This window comes from Canis lupus, chromosome 17 (genome assembly GCF_048164855.1).
Source record: "Canis lupus baileyi chromosome 17, mCanLup2.hap1, whole genome shotgun sequence".
Classification (NCBI taxonomy): Eukaryota; Metazoa; Chordata; class Mammalia; order Carnivora; family Canidae; genus Canis; species Canis lupus.
Genome location: NC_132854.1, coordinates 332,625 through 354,918, shown reverse-complemented (window position 1 = coordinate 354,918; position 22,294 = coordinate 332,625). Strand labels below are relative to the sequence as shown.

The 22,294-nt window shown below is 59.3% G+C and overlaps 1 protein-coding gene across 1 annotated transcript; it reads right to left on the bottom strand.

Moving 5' to 3' along the window:
• Positions 1-13,516: 13,516 nt before the first annotated feature.
• On the bottom strand, positions 13,517-22,271 carry C17H13orf46 (chromosome 17 C13orf46 homolog). Its single transcript, XM_072782285.1, is given in 8 exon segments — positions 13,517-13,607; positions 13,783-13,863; positions 15,757-15,824; positions 17,535-17,582; positions 18,470-18,523; positions 18,526-18,730; positions 19,245-19,296; positions 21,951-22,271. Coding segments are annotated over 7 exon segments (681 nt in total). The 5' UTR covers positions 22,138-22,271; the 3' UTR covers positions 13,517-13,607; positions 13,783-13,796.
• Positions 22,272-22,294: the final 23 nt, after the last annotated feature.

Genomic DNA, 22,294 nt, shown 5'->3' with positions numbered 1-22,294 from the left:
TGGCACTGACCTGCCCCCTCTGGTTATAGGGTACCTGTCTGGACCCTACCTTCCTTCACCCCGTGAGGCCCTCATGTGGCCTCCCTGCTCTGCATGGCACCACTAGCTCAGGTGAGCCGCTCAAGCTCATGGGTCCCACGGACTCACAGAGGAACTCAGGTGATGTAGGACTCACCAGGCAAGCTGACTGAGGATCTTCAGAAACCAGCTGGGAGGGGCTGTAGTGGGAAGAGGGCCCACATCCTAAGATGGGACCTGCATCTCCACAGCCCTCCAGAGTCAGGATGGGGTATGGTCCTGTAGGGAAACACATTCTAGCTCTTCCTTCTTGCCAAGTCCAAGGAACCAGACCCTCCTCCCCGTCTACTGGAGCCCGCTCTTTGGCGCCTGGACCTCCCGCACACTTGACCTCACAGGCGACCCTATAACTCTTCCTCTAGGCGCGCCCCGGATCCTGGCCACAGACAGCAGCCTCCTGTGGTCTCTCCTGCAGCAGGCAGTCCTCTGTGCCTTAGCCCCGGGCCGTCAGCCACTTGGCCGGAAAGTGGAAAATGGGCCTGAAAGTCTTCCTTGGCCTGGGGCTGGCTTGGCCGGCGTTTGTGCCTAACCAGTAAAGCTGTGGCACAGTGCCTCTGTCTGAGCCCCATCCTGATCCCACAGCTCCTGCTTTTGTTGGATTTCAAATCATCCTCTAAACACCTCTCAGAAAACTGAGCTCCTCCTCCTGAGGATGGGATTGGTGGAGCCACCGACATCCGTCTCCCAACAACAACCAGGCCTCCAGAACTCCTGTTCTCACAGCAACCACTGTTTGGGGGTAAACTGGACACACCCCCGGGGTTCCTGGTCCGCTGCTGGGCCTGGAGGCCTTGTGTGCTGGCTTCCATGTCTTCCTTCTCTGCTCTGGCGATGGGCCTGGTGCAGAGCGGGACCACAGCCCCAATGCCTCCCAGAGCACCAACCACCGGGGCCGCCCCGCCGGGCGCTCTGCCACAGCTCAGCTCCCACCAGCAACTTCCGAAACTGTGCTCATGGCCAGGAAAGCCTCGTGCTGTATGAGACACCCCCAAACCAAATGCTGACTTCAGATCCAGAGGAGCTGTGCCGGCCCCGGCCGCCAGAAGAACGCACTGTCCGTTGAGTTTGAGGCTCCCGAGTGCAGGACACGGACTCGTCCTAGCTTTCCATCCAGCTCAAAGCCTTTTTCAAGAGCGTGGAGTAGGAAGAGGCAGATACATGCGTAGGAGCCAAGATGCAATCATTCAGGGGCCGGCCTGGGTGGGTGAGTCCAGGTCCCAAGTGGGAAGTCGCCGGGTGCTAACACAGGACACTTGACCTGGACTCCAAGACCCCTATTCACACCTGGGCACCTTGGCCACCGGGTAATCAGATCCCCTCCCCTCTGCCTGGACTCTGTGACTGCCCATCATAACGGAGATGGAGCAGCTGGAGCTACCACCACTGTCATCCTGTAAATCTGGGGTCAGAGCAGATGAGAGCAGATGAGCTCACTGGGTTCCCTCTGAATCCACAGGCAGCACCTTGTCTCCCTCTGCCTCTCACCAGCCTGCCTTCCTACAAGGGCCCTGGGGTCACCACCAAGGGCACCCCCCTGCCCCTGGACACATGGGTGTCTGGGGGAGAGGTGAGCCTCCGCAGGTGTCACTGCGGTCAGGGTCCTTTGGGTTCCCGTGGTGAACTACACAGTGCCTCCTGCCGTACATCCTGGCTCACACGTCCCTGCTGCCCAGCACCCCTTCCCAATAGCCTTCACCCGGCTGACCCTGCTCCCTTTTGGAAACTCAGCTTCCCTTATAGCTGGGAAGTCTTCCTGAACCCGCCCTTTGTCCCCGGTTCCATGATAGGGTCACTGTTTAGCACGGGGGTGCTGGGGTTCACCACCCAGGACAGCGATGTAGGACAGGCCTGAGGGAACCCTAGGCCGGTGCCTCCGTAGGCCTGGTGCCTGGAGACCTGAGGCTGCCTGGAGTTTTTTCTCCTGTGAAGTGGGCATAACTATAAGTCTTAGTCCCAAAAAGGAGAGTGTGGGGCCCAGGTTCCTTTTCATGTACTGTGTCTTGGGCCACGGTACCAACCTCTCTGTGGCCTCACTGTCATCTGCAAAATAGAGCTAGTGACCATCCCTGTTTCCGAGGCTTTACACAGGACCTAGGGGTCCAAGGTCTCAGGTCCTGTAAAGGTGATAGTGGTTCCTGTGAAAGGGATCTGCTGGCGTCCTAGAGAAAGCCCGGCCGGCAGAGTGATCCAGGTGCAGGACACGACCCCGTGAGTGAGCTGGCCAGTGAGTCGGGTCCTGATGCCTCAGGGACCAGGCTCCAGTCATGTCCCCGGCCATGTCCCCAGAGCCACCTCCGAGCTGAGTGGGAGCCACAGTCCTGAGGCATAGCCGTTCCGCAAGTCAGCAGTGTCCCCTGGAAAGGACTCCCGGTGTGGGGAGGGGAGGGTCCGGGGCGAAGCCAAGCAGGCCTGGGGAGGACGGGGGCGAGGGGGCCTGGCCGGCCAGGCCCCACACTGAAGCAGAAGACCCTCCTGCTTTGAGCTTCCCCCAGAAGCTGCCACCTGGGACTCTGCGAGTGCAGCACGTCCTTCGGGAGGAGGTTTTCAGGGTGGTGGCTGGAGGCAGTGCCTCTGCCTGAGCACGGTCTCCCCTCAGACCAAGCGGGAGAGTGGCCGTGCATCTGGGTGAGGACTTGTGGCAGGCTCACCTCCGCGGTACCCGTCAAGGGGCGAGGACGGCCCGGCCCCGGCAGAGCGGCCTCCACAGCACGAGGGATCCATACTGCCTGCCCTGTCCCTGCCTCTGTCTCTCAGCCGCAGGCTTGGGCCTGGGTCCCGCCAGGGACAGCGGTGGCCTGGGCCAGATGGCAGGGGGCGGGGGTTCCTTTCAGGCTGTTTTCTCCTCTGGTTTCAATCTCCACTTGGAGCTTCTACTGACAAGGGGACCCAGGTCCTTGGAGACGAGGCTGGCTCAGCCCTCAGTGGCGCAGGGAAAACAGATGAGCTTGGAACATCCTATGCAGGTGGACAACCAGGAAATGCTCCCAAATAAACTAATTAGAAGAGTAAGAGCTTGCTGGAGGACACAGGGCATAGCCTGAAGGCACTGCCGGGGGCCACAGAGGGATCCTGGCCCTGCGACACACGTGGAGATGGTTCTGGAGTCCACCTCGCAGGGTGCTGGAGTCCATGCCAGAGTGACCGGCTGAAGACAAGCGGAAACCTCTCCTTTCAGGAGGACTTCCCTTAGCCAATAGTCGTGGGAGCGGGAAATAGAAACCAGCCAAGCCACAGCAGACACGACCACTGTTGCGCTAAACCACAGGGGAGAGTGTGCGGAGACTCAGGATTGACGCCCCGGGAAGACCGTTGGCAGCCAGCCACCCTGACCAGGGAAGTTCCTGGAAGTCTCTCTTTCCGGCTCTCCAACACCAACCGCAGGGCAGGCTTGCCACGATGGCAGGCAGGAAGCTCGTCAGCGTGCAGGCTCCCGTGTACAAAGTGGTCCTCACGCTGAGTTAAAATCAGCCTGCGGTCCCGGTGCTGCAGAAGCAGAGCAGCCTGAGCAGCTGGGGAACCCTCTGTGGGCACTCCTCATCCCGTCAGAGTGCTGCTCCTCTCAGCTGCTTCCACATCCATGTCACCTCCCTGCAAGTGCCCTTTGGGTGGTCAACACTGTGGCTCATGGGCTGAGTTTTAACTGTGCTGGCAGGTATGTGTTTGAGCTGGGAGTGGCCCCTGGGCCCACGGGAGGACCCTCCGGGTGTGCCCTCCTAAAGATGGCAGGCATGGTGCCCTCTCCCAGATACGACATGGCCACACCATGGCTCACATGATTTGTGGTCCACCGGAACCATAGGATCTTCCTTCTATGACCTGCTGCCAAGTCAAGGTCCCCAGACTTGTTCTAAGTAAAGCAAAGTGTAGATGATGCATCGGTGTGACACTGAATTGTAAGTTCGCCCATTCGTTTAGTGAGAGATTTAGAATCTTGAGTCTGCCTTCTCCATATTGACCCTCTCTTCCAAACTTGTGAACATTTCTGAAAATTGTCAGCCTCGTCCAGCGCATAGACAGGCCAAGATCTAGAGCAGAACCCAGTGGTCAGCCATGAGCACCACTCTGAGGCCAATAGCTGGTTGGTCAATACTCAGAGGAGGATGCTTCATCCCTAAGGTTCAGTTCACTGCCCCTGTGACCTAAAGTACAGGGTGGAAAACCCACTGCTACCTGTTTACTACGGGTACGAGCACCCAAGGCTAAAGATGCTACCAGAATTGGACATACATCGCCAAGAACTTTTCATTTTATCCTACAAAAGCTCTAGTGCCTCCTAGACCCAGCTCCCTCCCTGGCATCTGCAAGCTCTCTGGCAAAGACCCCACAGCTGCCCAGAGAACACATGGTGGATGAGCATCAGAGGAGTGTGGAGGTGAAGTCTGCAGGTACGTGTATAAAGGCACATGCATCCCTCTGGAATCATGTGATCAGTGTGGCTCCCGAGGTCTAGACGGGATCAGGTTGACCTCACGTCCAGGTATGGTGGGACTACTGTGTGAGGGTCATCATCCCACTGTGAGTGCTGAGCAGCACACTGCCCCAGGTGACCACAGAACCCTCTCCCAGACAGACACTGGTTTAGAGTGGCTGGTCCGGTAGTCAGCTGGGGGGCAGTCAGCTGGGTTACATGGTCAGCCGGGGGGCAGTCAGCTGGGTTACATGGTCAGCCGGGGGGCAGTCATGTGGGTTACATGGTCAGCCGGGGGGCAGTCAGCTGGGTTACATGGTCAGCCGGGGGGCAGTCATGTGGGTTACATGGTCAGCCGGGGGGCAGTCAGCTGGGTTACTTGGTCAGCTGGGGGGGCAGTCAGCTGGGTTGCATGGTCAGCCGGGGAGCAGTCATGTGGGTTACATAGTCAGCCGGGGGGCAGTCAGCTGGGTTACATGGTCAGCCGGGGGGCAGTCAGCTGGGTTGCATGGTCAGCTGGGGGACAGTCATGTGAGTTACATGGTCAGCTGGGGGGGCAGTCAGCTGGGTTACATGGTCAGCCGGGGGGCAGTCAGCTGGGTTACATAGTCAGCCGGGGAGCAGTCATGTGGGTTACATGGTCAGCCGGGGGTCAGTCAGCTGGGTTGCATGGTCAGCCGGGGGGCAGTCAGCTGGGTTTCATGGTCAGCCGGGGGGCAGTCAGCTGGGTTACATGGTCAGCCGGGGAGCAGTCATGTGGGTTACATGGTCAGCCGGGGGTCAGTCAGCTGGGTTGCATGGTCAGCCGGGGGGCAGTCAGCTGGGTTACATGGTCAGCCGGGGGGCAGTCAGCTGGGTTTCATGGTCAGCCGGGGAGCAGTCATGTGAGTTACATGGTCAGCTGGGGGGGCAGTCAGCTGGGTTACATGGTCAGCCGGGGGGCAGTCAGCTGGGTTGCATGGTCAGCCGGGGGGCAGTCAGCTGGGTTACATGGTCAGCCGGGGGGCAGTCAGCTGGGTTACATGGTCAGCCGGGGGGCAGTCAGCTGGGTTACATGGTCAGCCGGGGGGCAGTCAGCTGGGTTAGATCCTTGGCTTACTCCGCTCCATGCTAATTGAGCGCCCTGGCAAGGCCAGTCTGTGTCTGCGGCTATTTTGCCGCATCCCGTCTGGGAAGAGGTTTAACCAGTGCATAGTTCCTGCCGAAATTCCCAGGCCCAGGGGCCCTGTACTAGGAAGGCGGCCGGGAAGAGTGGCACGTATGACAACCATCCAGCACCGGGGCTGTGAAGTCTGTCTGCAGCTGATCAGATGTGACACCCAGGGCCGGATGCAGCAGGTTCTCTGTAGGGAGACGGGCGCGCTGGTCATCCGCTGAGTCATAAGAACAGGCAAGGAGGCTGCTGGACATGAGGGCCCGAGCTCTGCTGGGGACGACCCTCACCACACAGCTCGGAGCGGACAGGAGGCAGGAGTGCTTGTAGGGCCAGGCTCAGATCTGGGCTCCTGGGTGGGTAAGGCAGTGGTGCAGGCCCCAGGGGCGTGGGAAAACCAAACCCCTACCCAGATGGGGCGGAGGGTGCTGCCCCTATTTGCCATCCGAAGGAGCAGGAGCTCGGGGGTAGAATTTTTATTCCTGCCTCATGTGGTCACCAAGGGTTTGGCGGATGACTCCTTGGGAAGTGGGGAGCTCCGAGGCTAATAAGCCTGTTTATTCATCCGAGGTGATGAGACCCAGGAGAGTGAGGGCTTGCACAGACTCAGGAAGGAGTACCCGGGGGGCCAAGAGGACCTGGGAAAGGCAGGGGTGCAGGGACCAGGGGCCAGGACTCAGAAAACTCACTGAACAGGCCAGGTGTTCCCCGGCAGGCACTCCTGCACACACGGGCTCACCTGCTGGCTGTGGTCCTGCACCTTCATGTTTGATTCTCAAACGTGCAATGCATGAGGCTGTAGAGGTTTTCCGGCTGACGGGAGAGGCCCCTGGATACACTGTTGTGTGGGTGAGCAGGCAGTAGGGGTGTGAGAAACCTGGAGCGTGGCCACTTCCGGCACCCTCAGCCAGGGGTCACCTTAGGGAGGACCCCAGCAGTCACCCCGGTGGACGTCTCTGGGTGTCAGCACCCTACTGCATCCACTTGGTAGGGGTTGGGGGTGTGATTTGTGTCTTCCTAGCCCCCTCCCCCATAGTTCTGGACTGTCAGCCCTGACTGCTCATCCTGCCTTTTCCAGGAACCCACATCAAGCCCTGGCATGCTGGAAGTCCTGGAGAACCAAACCAGCCGTAGGGCAGGGCTCGGGCTGTCTTCGGACATCCCACTGTGGGGCCTGGGGGCATTTCTCATCATTCCTAAGAGCTGGTGTGAAGTTCTCAAAACCTGTCCAAATACACATTTGCAGCTGGGATATGACACAGTGATCTAGGGGGAAAAACCACCACTGGACGGATAGCGCAGACGCCCACTGCCGGGAGCGCTCCCCTGCTTTCCTCAAGAACACCTGCGGGAGATGGCAATGCGCTTGCTGTGGCAGGGGGCGGGGTTGTCCTGGGGCGGGGAGGGCAAGGAAGTACCTGCAAGTTCATGTTTTTGGCATCAAAAATGTTAAATACTTAAGATATATTTGATGGAAGCATGAGGGAAATGGAGAGCCAGGTAGGCCAAGGGGCCACCCTCCGCCCGGACTCCAGCACGGAGAACCTGAAACCCGTGCAGCTTCCCGAGGGAGAGGCGTGTCGCTGGCTATTCACAAGGACCCCTCCCCCAACTTGGCCTTCTGGCTCCTGGCCAGGTGCGCAGGCCCCCCGGGCTGCTGGTGGTAGAGCCGGTCACCATGGGCCAATGACGAGATCCATCGACAAAGAAGATCAAAGCTCTTGGACCGTGAAGTTCACTAAGCTCTGCTTTGCGGTCCCTGGCGGTGTGGGGTGCCCTGGGGTCCCCGCTGCAGCTGGCTCTGCGGCGGTGGTGCCTTGTGGGATGGAGCCTGGGGCCTGCAGGGCCACGCTGACTCTGGCAGCGGGGGCCAGAGCGGGATCGAGGACAGCCAACAAGTGCCAGGGAGTCAGGAAGCGGTGTTGGCATTGCCAGTTCTTGGCTCCCACAGGCCGTGTGGCGCCGGAGGGGAGGCCTCAGCAGAGGGAAGGGGGACTCTGTTCTGACCTCTGCAGACCCCCCAGGGCTTCATGTGGGGTACAGATGCCAACAGAGCCGGGCCTGAGCCGTCCCCTCGGAACCCCTGCTCTAGCGGGGCTTGCACCAGGGTGGGAGGGCAGTGCTGCCGGCCCCTCGTGCTTTGGGACTGACGCCAGCAGGCACTGGGCTGGGAAGGTCGTCGCAGTAACACTGGCTGGTGACCCCGCTCACCCTGCACCCACTCCACCTTGATCTGCCCCTCCACCTCAGACCACCGCCGCTGTGTCTCCGGGCCTCCTGTCACCCCCCTGCACCCACCCCTCATCGCCCGCTAGCCAGCCCTGAGCCAGAGAGAGGTAGGGCCCTCCCGGGGCTTTGGGGGGCAGAAAACCTAAGCGGCCCCTGACACCATCACGTGTCTCAGGGTTGGAGGTTGGTTTGTATTTTGCAGCTTCGTTCAGCGGCTGCAACAGACAACGTGTGAATCAGAGGAGCCAGGGGAACCGCATTTCCCGATTATGTACTTGGAAAACCTGCCTGTGCCTGGAGCCCAGGTTGTAAGGGAGGAGTCGGGCACCGAGGGGCAGGTCCAGCAGCCGGACACTGTGTCCCTTGGCCCGGAACCGAAGCTGCAGGCCGAGGAAGACAGAGCAGGATGTCTGAGCGTCCCCCACCGCGGGCCCCGGGACTGGCATTCCCACTGCACGCGGGAAGGAAGCAGCCCTAGGACGCTCGCGGACATCCCCACGACAGTCCTCGAGCCCCACGGGAGGTGACCGCTTCACATCACCGGGGCCCGGCCCTTGCGGCAGGCGGGGGGGGGGGGCCCGCTGGCTTTGCGGCTCGGGAGGGGCTCCTCCTGGGCCCCCCGCGTGCTTGGCTTGAGCGGTCGTCCCTCGGCACATCTTGGCAGGGCGGGGCCTCCCGCTGGAATTCTGCTCCGGCCTGCCCGGACTGCGGACTGCGGACCCCGGGGCAGGGGTGGGGAAACGTGCTTTCCGAGAGACAGGGGCTGTGACTCAAGGCGGGAGGGCACATGCCCCCTCCCCCCTGGGGCCGGCCCCGCCGCACGACTGAGGGGCTGTCAGGGCCCAGGTCGGGTTGCTGGACCCAGAAGCCTGTCTCCTGACAGCAGCGAGGCTGTTTTGAAACAAATAAGATGCTGACCCGGTGGAGCCCGGGACGCCTTTCACTGGGGTGTGTACACAGAAGGAGGGGCCAGGACGCCCCGGGGTGCGGGGGTGCGAGCCCACCCCACCGGGGAGGAACAAGGCTGCCCCCCGGGGCCCACTAGCTGCAGCGTCCAAGGAAGCAGCGGGGTTGTTGGGGTGTTAGAAGGACCTCCGTGAGAAGCCGGGGCCGGGTCCCCACTGACTGGGGTGGGGGACTTGTGACGTGGGCCAGAATGAGGACCGTGACCCAGCAGCCTCCTTAGTCTCCTTAGTGCTCCTTAGTCTTCTTATCTCTAGAATGGGAGCGCCCAGTCTCCCCCGGCCTCAAGGCCCTGTCAGAGTGGACGCGGTCCTACCCTGCAGCCTGGAGGGCTCGCTCCCCTGCTCCCAGCGGAGGTCATGTGGGTCAGGGTCCTGAGGCCAAAAGGAGTTGACAGGCTGCAACCTCCTGCTGTGTGTGTGCTGCACCCCCCAGAGAACTTGTCCCTCCAAGACCAAGGGAGAATGTGGGGACGCCCAGGCAGTCCTCACCAGGGCTTGTGCCCCGCTCCGCTCGCACAGGGCTCTCCCTCTCTCCTGCTGCTTCTCCCAGGGCTCTTGGGATAGTCAGGCAGGCGGCATCCTGGGGCAACAGGCCTCGGGGGACAGGGGAGGGCCCTGGGGGAGAGCACCTCACCTCCTGCCCGGGCCTGGGCTGGTCTCAGACGACTCAGTGCTGGCTGTGTTGGTCGTCCTGTCTCCTTGGGAAGCTTCTCACCTCCCAAGGCCTCAGCACCCCCAGGTCCCTGGGCAATGGCTAGGCGGTCGCACTCAGCTCCTGTCTGCCAAGGCAGGCCCTCCGTGATGCCATGTCACTGGGACCAGGGCATCTGGTGACACCAGGGCTCACAAAGGGCCTCAGGACGACCACAGTTTGAAGGACTTCCATCTTTTGTGGAGTGAAACATCTCAGGTTATAGTGGGAAGATCTACTTGGGGGTGTGTTTCCCCATGAACCAAGGATTGTCCAGCCCTGCGAGGCGCCCAGGATGCTCTAAATACAGGTGCCAAGAAGGTCTGTCTGTCTGTTCTACAGAGGGGTCATGGGTCAGGAGGTCAGAGGGCAGGGAGGGCCAGTGCAGGGGGTATCTGACTTCTGGGCTGCATGTGGAAGCTCCACGCCCTGACCTGGAGGAGCAGATACGCACAGGCACGCCGGGTCTGGCTCAAGCCCCGGGCCTTCCCATGAACTGGGGGCCACCAATGCATTCACCTTCCAGCCTCCCCTTTTAGTGGATCATGAGAGTTAAAATTCTCTACTGATGAAGTGACTCTCCGTCGCCTCCTCTTGGACGGTGCCGGTGACCTCCCCGCTGAAGGACACAGGAGGTGATGCGCTGCCCCAGGCCCGCCACCAGGGGTGCACTGAGCAAGCGCCTCTAACCCTGAGGGAGCCGCTGGGGTGTCCAGGGCTGGGGGCAGGAGCACTGGGGTGCGGCTGGGTGCAGGGGGGGGTGTCCAGAGCTGACGGCAGCAGATGTGCCTTCCACACGGCCGTCTAGGTGGTAGCAGGAGGAGACCACAAACCAGCCGCCACAGCCGGAGCAGCATAGATAGGTCCGCCCTCAGGGGCACAGTAACCTCTGAGGGCTTCAACCAGGACGCGCCCCAGAGTCCTCAACTACAAAAAGGGGCTGAGGATAGAACCCACCCTGTAGGTTGCTGTGGGATTAAGGACTTAAAATCTGCAAAACTGCCAAGACCGTGTCCTGTGCCTGATGCAGAGCCAACACCTGCTCTGTACTGTGGCTGTTGCCGTCATGACTCCTCGGGGGCCGGGCACTGTTTTCATATCACATTTATCTTTGTGATGCCCTGTGCCCTGGGCAGTGTGGCAGGAAGGTCATTTCTCACTGCGATGAAGTTAGTTTCCCCAGAACAATGTGTAGATAAATTAAGATACACTGGACATCCACTGTCTCCCCGCCCTGCCCCCGGGAAGGGAAACGCCGAGAGGTGGAGAGCGTGCTTCAGTCACCAGGTCTGGCACACAGATGAGGTCAGGAAAATGCTTGTGACAGAATGAAAACTTGTAAACAAATAAACAGGTGCAATGTGATGCCGATTTTGGAAACGAGCTGTATTTATCCATCTGTCTCCATACATAGCTCTTTATATATATATATATAGAGAGAGAGAGAGAGAGAGTGAGAGAAATACATGAAAATTCTAACAGAGAGTCTAAAAGAGAGAACAAATTCAATGGTTTTTGTTAGTCCCCACAAGGAAGATGCATATTGGCTTTGAAGTGAAGGGGACAACATTGAAAGGCTGGAGGCAAGGAGGGTGAGCGGGGCGGTGAGCCGCCCATCCTGGCCCTGCCCCAGGGCGGTTCTGTGGGCCTCTGGCAGAGTAGGTGGAGGCCGGCAGAGAGTCAAGGACGAAACCAGGTCAGGCTGGGAGCCATCACCTGGGGCCATCAGCCAAGCCTGTGACAAAATGCCAGCAGTGAGCCGCATCAGTGTCCCCGAGGACCAGGGGCCTCTGAGCAGGGAGGCAAGAGGAGGGTTCCCCTGGCCAGCTTGGCATTCACATCCCCCAAAACTGCCCAGCAGGTGTCCCATCCCACCCCCCACCTGCTGGCCACTGCCCCCTGGCTGAGCGTCTGAGCACAGGCCGGGCAGCAGCAGCTTGGCCGTACCCTGGGCGGCTGCCGAAGGCCTCGAGCTGAACGCTCTGGTTTCCTTCTGGCTTCCAAGCGTGCCATGTCCCCGGCAGTGAGTGCTCGGCCCCTACTGCGCGAGAACAGGTGCCCTCAGGGCTGAGTGCTCTTGCTCGGTGTCCACGCCTGCTCCACCCCACCTCGCCCCCGGGACTGGTGCATTTCTCTGGCAAGAGAGGGCTGTGCCTGCTCCATGGAAGCCTCGGCAAGGGCAGAGGTGCACGCCTGCGATGGAGGCTTGACATTTTCCTGGTGTGTCCCCTCCCACAAGACCCTCTGGCTTCCAGGGCCACCCCTGCCGGCAGCTCAGGGACTGGGCATGTGGCTAGGAGACCGGAGCCAAAACCACCACATCTGCAGGCCGAGCCTCTCCAGTTACCCCCAGGCCTGCCCTAGACTGGTTCCCCAGCAGACAGCCCCAGGCCACATGGAACAGAGCTACCTCAAACCTTGAGGTTCAGAGGCTTAATGAAAAGACTCATGCATCTTAACTGCTGAAAGGCTGCAACCAAGGTAGCCATGCTGTGCACACGTGGGGCCTCCCTGCTTCCTAGGCCCTAAGAGGCCAGCAGCCACTCACCATGACAAGGGATGAACGACAGACGAATGGACAGCAGGCCACCCAGGCCCTGTCTCCCTCCTGGCCTGCAGCTGAGCATGGTCACAGAGGAACCAGCAAAGCCAGTCTGGCAGTGCTGCTCTGTGTGGTAGTACCCCTGGGCCCCAGACATGGAGGTCTACTCCTCCCTCCTGGCCAAGCAAGGGGCAGCACAGCTGTCTCTGCAGAAGCTTCCTGGGTGCCGTTCTAGTTGGTGACAGCAGTTCGAATTTGGGCAGGGATAGGGCCTGCCTGTTTGGGGGCTGGGACACAGATGTTCCACATCTCCTTTCCAGGGGGACAAGCAGCGGCCCCTGTGCCTAGGGTGGCTGAGGTCCTCCGTGCGTCTGTGATCTGGTCCTGTGACAGCAAGGCTGCAGCCCCATACACCCGGCCAGGGAAGCCAGTTTCCATGCTTGCAACTCAGCACGCATTTTCCAGCTGCTCTGAGGCTCCCTGTTCCCAGACGGACAGCATTGGAGCAGAGGAACCGTGGTGCCCAACCCACCTGCACACAAGATGGGCACCTGAGAGGTTCATCTGTCTGACCCCTCTGACCTCCGGGCCCAGATATTCCTCACCCTCAGATGCTGCGTGTCACCAGACCACGTGGTCCTGTATGCTTGTGTGTGTGCATGCACGTGTGTATATATATGTGGGTGTGACTGCCCACACGTGTGCTCTGTGTGCAAGTGTATATGCGCCCACATATAACACATGTGTGCATGTGTGCTCGTGTCCATGTGCACGTGTGTGTGCGTGCATGGTGTGTAGATGTATGTATCCATGCACAATGCACACTATGTGTACATGTACACATGCATGTGTGAGTGTGCATGTACACATGCTTGTGCACTCAAGCATGCATGTGTGTGTATAAGAGTGAGCAAGGTGTGTGTGCTGCCTTCTCAGCATTTGGTTGGGCCACATGAAATGAAAAATATTTGCTCACTTGGCCTGTGGTGGTTTGAACAAACACAGTCTGAACCCCTTGTCAAGCTTCCTTTGTATGATCCTCTGCCCCTGTCCCCTGTCCCCGCAAGCAGCATCTCCCAGAGCCTTGATGCCCAAGGCAGGGGCCCTTGTGAGGCACGGGCCCTGGGACCTCCACGTCCAGCTGCAAGAATGGCTTAGTTCTGGGCCTGCTCACATCTTGGCCTCGGGGAGCACGCCAGCCTCCCTCCAGGCTGCTCTCACTGGGGCCAAGTTTGCAGGCCATCTCTGAGAGTAGAGCCTGCCCCCAGACCCCAAGGGATCTGACTTTGCTTCCGGGTGTTCCTAGGATCTGAAGGGTAGGGCTGGGTGATCACAGCTGCCATCGTGCACACGTGATTTGGGAGGCACAGCCACCTGTCCCTGAGCTCACACCCCGTCCCTCCATCACGTTTCAGAGAATTGTCAAGCGGGACCAGAGAAGGAGAACACCTTCTGTTCACACTTTATTGTGTCTTTTTAAAAGATGGCATCATGGCTTAGCCAGCAGATCAGTGGTTCACACCTGGGTGGTCATCAATGCCCTGAAAGGGTTTGAATGCTGTTTCTCAGGGCTGCCTGTGGCATCCCCAACCCCATCCCTTCGTCCCTCCATCGCAGGTCTCTGCAGGACTGAGAGGGCTGGGAGGTCAGGAGAGCAGCCCCCTCTATTCTCCCTCCTGCAGAGGTAGGCCTCCACCCAGTCCCGGTGCAAACTACCTTGTCCCAGGCTGCTACACGCTCTCCTTCGCCTTCCTTCTGGTGGAGTACGGGATGCAGCACACCCAGCTGGTCTTGGTCCTAGAGGCCGAGAGGAGGCCACAGCAGATGAGAGCCAGGCATCCCCCCACCCCTGAGTTCAGAGCCTGGGCCACAGGCAGCACCCCTCCCCACAGGTGCATGCCCCTATCCGGCCCAGCTTCCTGCACACACCAGCAGACTCCCGTGCAGAGCTGGGCTTGCCTTCCCACCAGCTGTCCAAGCTTTCTCCAGCCCTCCCAGGGCCTTCATCCTCTGCGCTGGGAGGCCTAACCGGAGGGGCTCCTTGACCATGAGAGACCTCATAGACCAGCCAAACCAGAACGCTCCCCTCGGCCCCAGAGACAGGCCATCTCCAGGTTTCCCCACACCAAGCCCTGTCCATTCTCAGAAGACCATGGCCTCTGCTTTTCCCTCTGGGGTGTGCTCCGGGGTGTCCACTTCCAATCATAGCTGCCTCTGGGATAAGTCAGCTGTCCTCCTTCCCTTTGCAGGGACCCCACAGTGACTGTGAACAGAGCTGGACAGAAAGCCTCAGCTCTGCAGAAAACCAAGATGGTAGGACAGCAGAGCAGCAGGACAGACTGCCCACCTACCCCCGTCCCCTACCCACTGGCCAAGCGGCCGCCTACAGCCAAGGCCCGGTTCTGTGGCCCGTGGCCAGCGGGCTCTCTTGGGCAGCAGAGGCATCGGGTGGGCTGCCAAGACCATGGGGCCAGGTGGGCGGACTCGGGACTGTCCGGTCCCAGGGGCAGAAGACAAAGCCACCATGCTGCTTCCAGTGCGGCTGAATCCACGACCACATCCACTCAGAAGCAATGGGGAACATCAGGATCTGCTTAGGAAAGACCCACCCACTCTCAGCCTAGATTTGGGAGTGAGGTAGGGATCCCAACATCTTAGCTGATGCAAGCGAGACCCCCTGTGCGAGTAGCAATGGGCAGGACACGGGCCATGTGCACGGACACGGGGTGACACTGCCTCACGGAAGCTCTCCCATCTACAGGTCTGGGGGAAGGTGGTGGTAGTAATGACACCGTCAAGGCCCCAAGCAGCCGACGTGGAGCCCCTACTCGAGTGGGCGCTGTGTGCGTCCGGGCTCCAGCCCACGAGCTCCTGTGTGACCCTCAAGCTGTGAGCGGGAGTCTGGGTGACCTAGAAGCGGGTGAGTTCCAGTTATTTAAAAGGACTGTGTGTCAGTTTTACCAAGTAATTTATTTTGTATCTAAATATCTCTATTAGAGACATTTTTCTTTTAAAAAATGTTGAAGCAAATGAGCCCAGATATTAAAATAGCTGTTAATTCCAAGAAGTGGGAAACTGGGTTAACTGTGATTTCCTTCTTACTGTTTCTCTACATTGTTTAAAATAAAAACAGATCCGCAGGCCCTTGGATGATATAGTGGCCTGCTCCCAGCACCCCTTATGGCCTCAGGACTTCGTAGGCCTAGGCTGGCCCTGCCCAGTGTCCAACCTAAGTGGGTCTAGGCAGTCAGGACAAATGTGCCTCCCACCCCAGCCCTCGGGCCTGGCCCCCTCTGCAGACACTCTGGCCGATGGTGTGCCCCCCGTCCCCCAGCAAAACCCCAAACTGACCAGCTAGAACCATCCACACGGCAACACTTTCCTCTCACCTCCTCGGCCTCCTCCCACCTCTCTCACCTCATAGTATGGCTGATCTGTTGGCTGATGGGATGGGGAGAAAGGGTCTGGCTGTGGGGTGAGGGGCACTCAAGGTAAGGGTTGTCCCTGAGTCCCACTGCTCGCCTGTCAGCCCTCCAGGCCAGTCAATGCCTGGTCTCTGCACACATGGGAGAGGAAGGCAAGCAAGTAGCGGGCTCTGCCCTTCCCCCAGGAGGCACAACGGACCCAGCAGACACCGTGGTGCAGGAGAACTCCCACCTCTCCATGTAGAAACCCACAAGCATCACTCACTCGTCTTCTGACAAATCCCCCACATCCATCTGGGACCGTTTCTCTTCTCTCACGGCACCTGTGACTACCTGTGGCGAGTGGCAGAAGCAGTTTAGGGAAGAAGTGGAGGGAATCAACTCATCCACCACAGCCACCAAGGCCAGGCCTGCTAGACCTGCTCAAGGATCAGATGGGGGCATGGAGACAGCACCGGCACTGAGCATCTTCCCATGAGTTGGGGCACTGTCAAGGGAAAGTTTCCCCCAAAAGTAAGGGTGAGGGCACCTGTGTGGTTCAGTCAGGTGAGTGTCCGACTCTTGATTTCAGCTCAGGTCAAGATCTCAGCATCGTGAGATCAAGCCCTGAGTTTGGGCTTACACGCTCGGCATGGAATGTGCTTAAGATTTTCCCTCCCTTCCTCTGCCTTTTCCCCTGCCCCACTCTCTTTCTATGTCTCTCTCTCAAAAGAAAAGAAAGAGAGAGATGAGAGAGAGAGAGAGAGAGAAAGAAAGAAAGAAAGAAAGAAGAAAGAAAGAAAAAAGAAAGAAAGAAAGAAAGAAAGAAAGAAAGAAAGAAAGAAAGAAAGAAAGAAAGAAAGAAAGAAAGAAAGTCGTAAGTTACTTTCTAATTAGGAGACCCCCGACCAAGGAACTATGCCTTTGATGTGCATCACTGTGACCTCCAGACTATAATCCAACTCTGCCACTGGATGACCCTCCTTGAGTCCTTAGAACCTGTGGTGCTCCCAAGAGAGTCTTGTGAGGGGCTAATAGCATGTTCACTGTACCACATGTTCTGAGGGCAAAGAGCGAGGAGGCACAATCTGGAAAAGAACAATCCCACGCAAGAACTTAAATTTCCAAGATAGAACTTCAAAATACTTCCAGAGTGGCTGCCCACAACATCTGAGAAACGGAGGACATCCTAGGACATTTGTGTTGGATGGTCCAGATAGGCCATTGGTCAACAGCTTCGTTTTACAGAAAATGATGCTGTGACAATGATGATGGTGATGGTGGTGGTAGTAATGGTAGTGATGGTGATGGTGGTGATGATGGTGATGGTGGTGATGGTGATGATGGTGATGGTGATGGTAGTGGTGATAGCAGTGTTGGTGGTGATGGCAGTGATAGTGGTGGTGGTGGTGGTGGCAATGATGATGGTGGTAGTGGTGAGGATGGTGGTGATGGTGATGATGGTAGTGGTGATGGTGCTGAGGTGGTAATGGCAGTGATGGTGGTGGTGGCAGTGGTGCCAATGATGATAGTTATGGTGATGATGGTGATGGTGGGGATGATAGTGATGGTGGTGGTGATAATACCTGATGCTGAGGCTTTCTGGGTATAAGCACCATGCTGAGCTTTCCAGTTCAACCCTGGGGATGTGGGTACTAACTACTAAGATCCCCACTGTATGGATAAAACTGAGGCAGTGAGAGGTAGAGTGACTTGAGTATTTAGTGGCAGAGCCAGATGTGGACACCCAGTCTCTGACTCCCAAGCCTTTATACCACCCCAGTATGATCCCCGAAGAGGTTCTCAGGGCCCATGGGCACCATGAAGGTTGACCCTGGCCCTAGAGTCTCTGATGATGCCAGAATGCATGCAGGTTGGAAGATAAGGAGGAGGCAAGGTGGCTTTTGAGTTCCCAGGCCAGTCGTCAGCATCCCAGAGTCCTCCTGGCACTGCCAGCCTGCCTCTGCCTCAGCCTCCACGACATGCATGTGGGACAGGTTCCCTGGACAAGCTCCATGGGCCCTGAGCACCAGCATTCCTGGCAGGTGGTCTGAGGGCTTTTACCTCCTCGGCACGGTCTCCCAGATCAATCTCCACAAACTCAGATGGTTTCTGTGAATGGAAACCAGAGAGGTGTGGATGGCGGGCCAGGGTGGGCTGGAGAGGAGAGGAGGCTCCTGGGAGGGGCAGTGGGCTCTGGGCCCTGGGGCAGCTGAGCTCTGCATGATTAGCACTGGGACCACCAGATGATGGCGGAGCTCAGTGAGGGCTCCTGGGGAGCTGGGCAGTGTGGATGGTGAGGTGACCGTGGCCAGCTCTGGTCTCCCACCTCTCCCGACATTCTGTCAGGTCTCTGAGGCCCCAGGTGTCCCCTGGCTTCGCCCTAAGAGAAGCAGGGCCTGCAGGTCACAGGGCAATGCCCAGCGCTGGCCCACACCGGTACACTGCCCACGAAGCTCCTGGGCCCCCTGGGGCCTGCACTAGTGAGGAGTGGGGGCCTCAAGTGGCTCCAGGTGTTGCTGCCCCAGCGTCTCTAACCAGCCCAGGAGGGGTTTCCAATGGAAGCACTTCAGTTAGTGCGGAAGGTATTTGGGGATGAACCCTGGGAATCCCATTAGGGACCATCAGTTGTAGGTGCTGGTAAAACAGGTCCAGCCCCTTCTCTGTTCCTTCCCATGCGGACTTGGAAGAGAATGAGAGCCTCCTTCCCTTGGAAAGTGCCTGGTGAGAATTCGTACCCCAGCTACAGTGGGTCCCTGGCCACCTCCTGTCATATGCCTTTGGCAACTGCACTGTTTGGGATACTGGGGTTAGGATGCACAGCATCAGCTGGGAGCGCAGAGCTTGACCCAAAGGCTTTTGAGCTATGGCAGCGCCGGGTCCAGCCTGTGGCATGGCCCTACCAAGAGGCCCTGAGGCCACATCTGCACACCCTGCTTGTGCTCACATGGTAACATGCCTGAAGGGACCTCCCGGTTACCAAAGTCAAAGGCCCTTGCCTCTTTTCCTGGAGGCTCATCCAGCTTGACGGACTCTGGTTCCTGTTCCTGGGGAAGAAACCAAACAGGTAAATAACAGCGGGACCCGAGAACGACGGACATGCGCGCCCATACAGGTGTGCCCAGCCAGTGCTCCCACTCTTGCCACTGGCCTCTGGGCTGCAGCCCTTCCCCTCTGGCTCCGTCCTTCCTCCATCAGGGTCCAACTTCTCGAGGGCATCCTGATTCTTTTCCTGCTTGTCCTCCTCTGGGTCTGCCTGACTGTGGGAGGAGCAGGGGCAGTGGATCAGGATGGGTACCGAGGAGACGCAGCTTCGAGCTGGTCCTTCCTGCCCCTGGGCGTTGGGAGAGCTCTGGGATGTGCCTTCACGGAAGCTGGGTGTGGAAGCCTTCCTCCTGCCCGGGGTTGGCGTGGGGGAGGGACTCTGGGGGAAGAGGCAGTGCTACTTGAGGATGGTTCTCGGCAATGATGGTAGTGCCAGGGGCCTGTCCACCAATGGTGCTGCACATCCAGAACTTCCCCAACAAACTAGACCTCTGCGTGCCCAGGGGTCTGGAGAGCTGAGTGCAAACATTTGCCAAGACAGGCATCAGCTCTGGGACTCTAGGCCATGGCCAGCTGCAGGCCTGCCTGGGGGAGCAGGAGTAGGGGCTGGGGAGGGGGTGGCTGGCAGCCCTGGGAAATCCTCCCCTCGGAGCCTTCACGGTCTTCTCAGGACCCCTGTGCCACCCTCATGTCTCTGGAAACCACCTCTGCTGGATACAGACCACTCACCAGCTGGCATCTTCAATGTCACTTCGTAGGTCCCTTCCCTGGTCCTCAGACTCTGGGGAGGAAGGAGCGGCAGTTGTCAGCTCCCATCCCTGGACCCTCTGGCCTGGCCCCATGAGGATGGGGCCCAGATTGGGGGAGTCCCCTCAGCTGCTGCACTTGTCCCTGCCAGTGCCTTGGTCCCCCCTTGTCCAGCCCGACACACATAGTCCAGCTGACTGGGAAATCACAAAGCGGAAGCTGGGTGTGGAAGGCTGGGGAGGCGCCTCTGAACACCGCAATACCGCAGAGAAGATGTCCTTACAGAAGTGGGTGCGTCTATTCGGCTCCCAGGCCTTAGGGCTGGGGCACCTGCTGACACGGGAGGCAATGACCAGCTTGGGTTGGTACCTGCACGCGACTCCTGCTTCTCTGCAGGAGTCCCTGACACCATCCCTGCCCTGGGCCTGGTCTCATGGGGAGCCCCGCCCCACGGAAGTCGACCTGCCTCAGCAGGAGATTCGCCTCAGACAGGCCTCCGGGGGGAGGGGGGGGGGTTACGTGCACTCCTCTCGGGCTCATCGGAGTTCCCTGCGGGGAAGACCTGGGGTTGTCAGCCCTGCTCCTGTTGGCCGCACCTGCACAACCTCAGCGACACTGGCTCCTCTGTGCAGACACCACCACTCTAGAGCCAGAGCCTCACAGGCAATGGGCAGGGGTCCAAGGGAGCAGGGGTGCAGGGGTGCTGCTCTCACGTCTTCAGAGAGCATTCTGGAGCTCGGCAGCTCTGGAGCCGTCTCCACCTCAGAGAACAGGACCCGAGTGACTCGGAAGCTGTGGTTTTCTAGTAGGGATTTTACAATTGACTTCTTGTGGAAAATCTTGATCTGCCCCTACCCGTGGGTATGTGTGTCCTCATATTTTAGAGGACACAGGCTCATCCCTGAACCTGCTCCATCCTATAATATGTATCTGGCAAAAAGGAAAGAATCAGTAAAAAGAGAGACATGATATGTTTTCTGCAGTGCATCTTCTTCCTGACAGAAGCAGGTTTTGGCCCTTTCCCTCCCCTAAGGGGCTGCTGCGGCTATCAGGGTGGTAGGCTGGGGGCTGAAATGCACTCTGCTGAGCCCAGTGAGGTCCAAGAACAGAGATGTGAATGTCCCCAAATGCTCACAGATTCTTTTTTGGCCGCGAGATGCCCCCTTGGGTATCGGCAGGCTGAGGGCACAGGCTGGGGCCAGGGTGCAGGCGCCCAGAGGCAGCACCACACCGCCTTGCTGCTTGGCCACCAGCTGAAGCTTTCAGCAGGTCCCTCTCGCCCACCCCTCTCAGGAGCAGGCCCCCCCACACCTGCCTGGGAACTGCAGTGGGTGGTGCACGGGCAGTGGGGTGGGGGCGAGGGTGCCCTCGAGGGCAGGGGCACAGAGCAGGCCTGAGTACCAAGGTCCGGGAGGGTGTCAAGGATGTAGCAGCCCGTGCTCCAGTGGGTCCCCTGGTGGATCCCGTGCAGGTGGCCAGGGTGGGGAGGCGGGCTCAGGGTGCAGCCGCCCAGGGTTGGGGCACTCAGCACATGGACTTCTGCTGTTCCCTCCCAGACCGGGCTCGTCCTGAGGCCAGCTCACTCTGGCCGCCCCCAGGCCCATCCCTTGACTTAGGTGGCCCGTGTTCTGTGTCCACTGCATCCTGGTGCCAGGGGTTCAGGCAGCAGAGGTCCCTTCGCCCCTGCTCCCTACGCTGTGGGCATCCCATCAGTGAGCCTCCTGTTCTTGGTGTGTGGGCTCTGGGGAGGCGACATTGGCTCCTCTGTGCAGACAACACCGCTCCAAATGGTGACACTGGGGCCACCAGGTGTATGTGGCAGGATGGTGCCACAGAGAAGTCTCTGCCCGGCCTCTTGTTTGGGGGAAATGCAGCACTGGTAGGAATAGCCGGGAACGGTGGGGCCCAGACGGTGCTCTGTGGCTGCCCCGCGGCGGCATCTCAGACACCCTCGCGTCCATTCGCAGTATTTCCCACATAGACTTAGGCCGACTTCTTCTTTGGGAAACTTTGCTCCTCTTGCTGCGAAAGGCTCAGGTGCCCAGAGTTTGCTGGGACGGTGGTGCCGAGAGCCTTGCAGTGACCCGTGTGGCCCACCAGCCGGCACCTCCTTTCCCCTACCCGCTGGAACATCTCTGCATGTTTACACTAACGGAACAACACTCTTATGCCACCGCCTCTCAAAATCGTCCCTAGGGCATGAACAGCGAACCGCATTTCCTACTGCTTCATTGCTGTGGCGTCCCGACACCCTCACAAAGGGCCACTCACCAGGTGGGCCTTCCCAGCAGAGCCAGAGCTGCCAAGAGCCTGGCACAGGACTGAAGTGGTCACCTTCATCTGTCAGCCAGGCCAGGGTCCGGCTCTTCCTGGGAGAGCACCCTGCACCCAGCCCCAGTTCCATGTCCCAGGATATCCTAGGTGGCACGTACAGCAAGTGTACGTTAGCTCACCTGTGTCCCGTGTCCTGGGTCCACTACCCCTGGGCCCACCGCTGACCCTGCCTGGCAGGTTACCCGTGCAGGACTGACCAGAGACACTTCACGTGGCCACGGCCTTCTGGATGCACAGCCCCCCTCGCCTGCTGCCTGCTGACCCCAGGGTCAAGCATGCTCTGCCCAGGCCTTAGGATCTCAGCAGGGATGAGGGCGTGGGCAGGCAGGAGAGAGGGACGCTGCTGGGGCCTACCCAGCTCCTTGGATGGCTTCTTGATGCAGCTCGGAGGGTCCCCCTTCTGATGCAGGCCGCCCACACTCCGGCTCCTCTGGAGCTCAGCTATCTCGCTGGCTGCCTTGAGGTGTCCGGGGGCCACCCCTGGTGGAGGGGCCCCGGGGCCTGGCCGGTGCCTCCTATGTGCGGCTGCGTCTTTCTCCATCCTCCTCCCCTCCATCAGGCTTCAGGAATGAAGAGGGACGTGGGCTCCCAAGCGCACCCTCAGACAGAGAGCATGGCTTCCCACCTCTGTCCCACCAGCAGCCCTGTGTGGCCGGGGCCCCTGTTGCCAAGCGGCCCCTATGACATCACCACAAAGT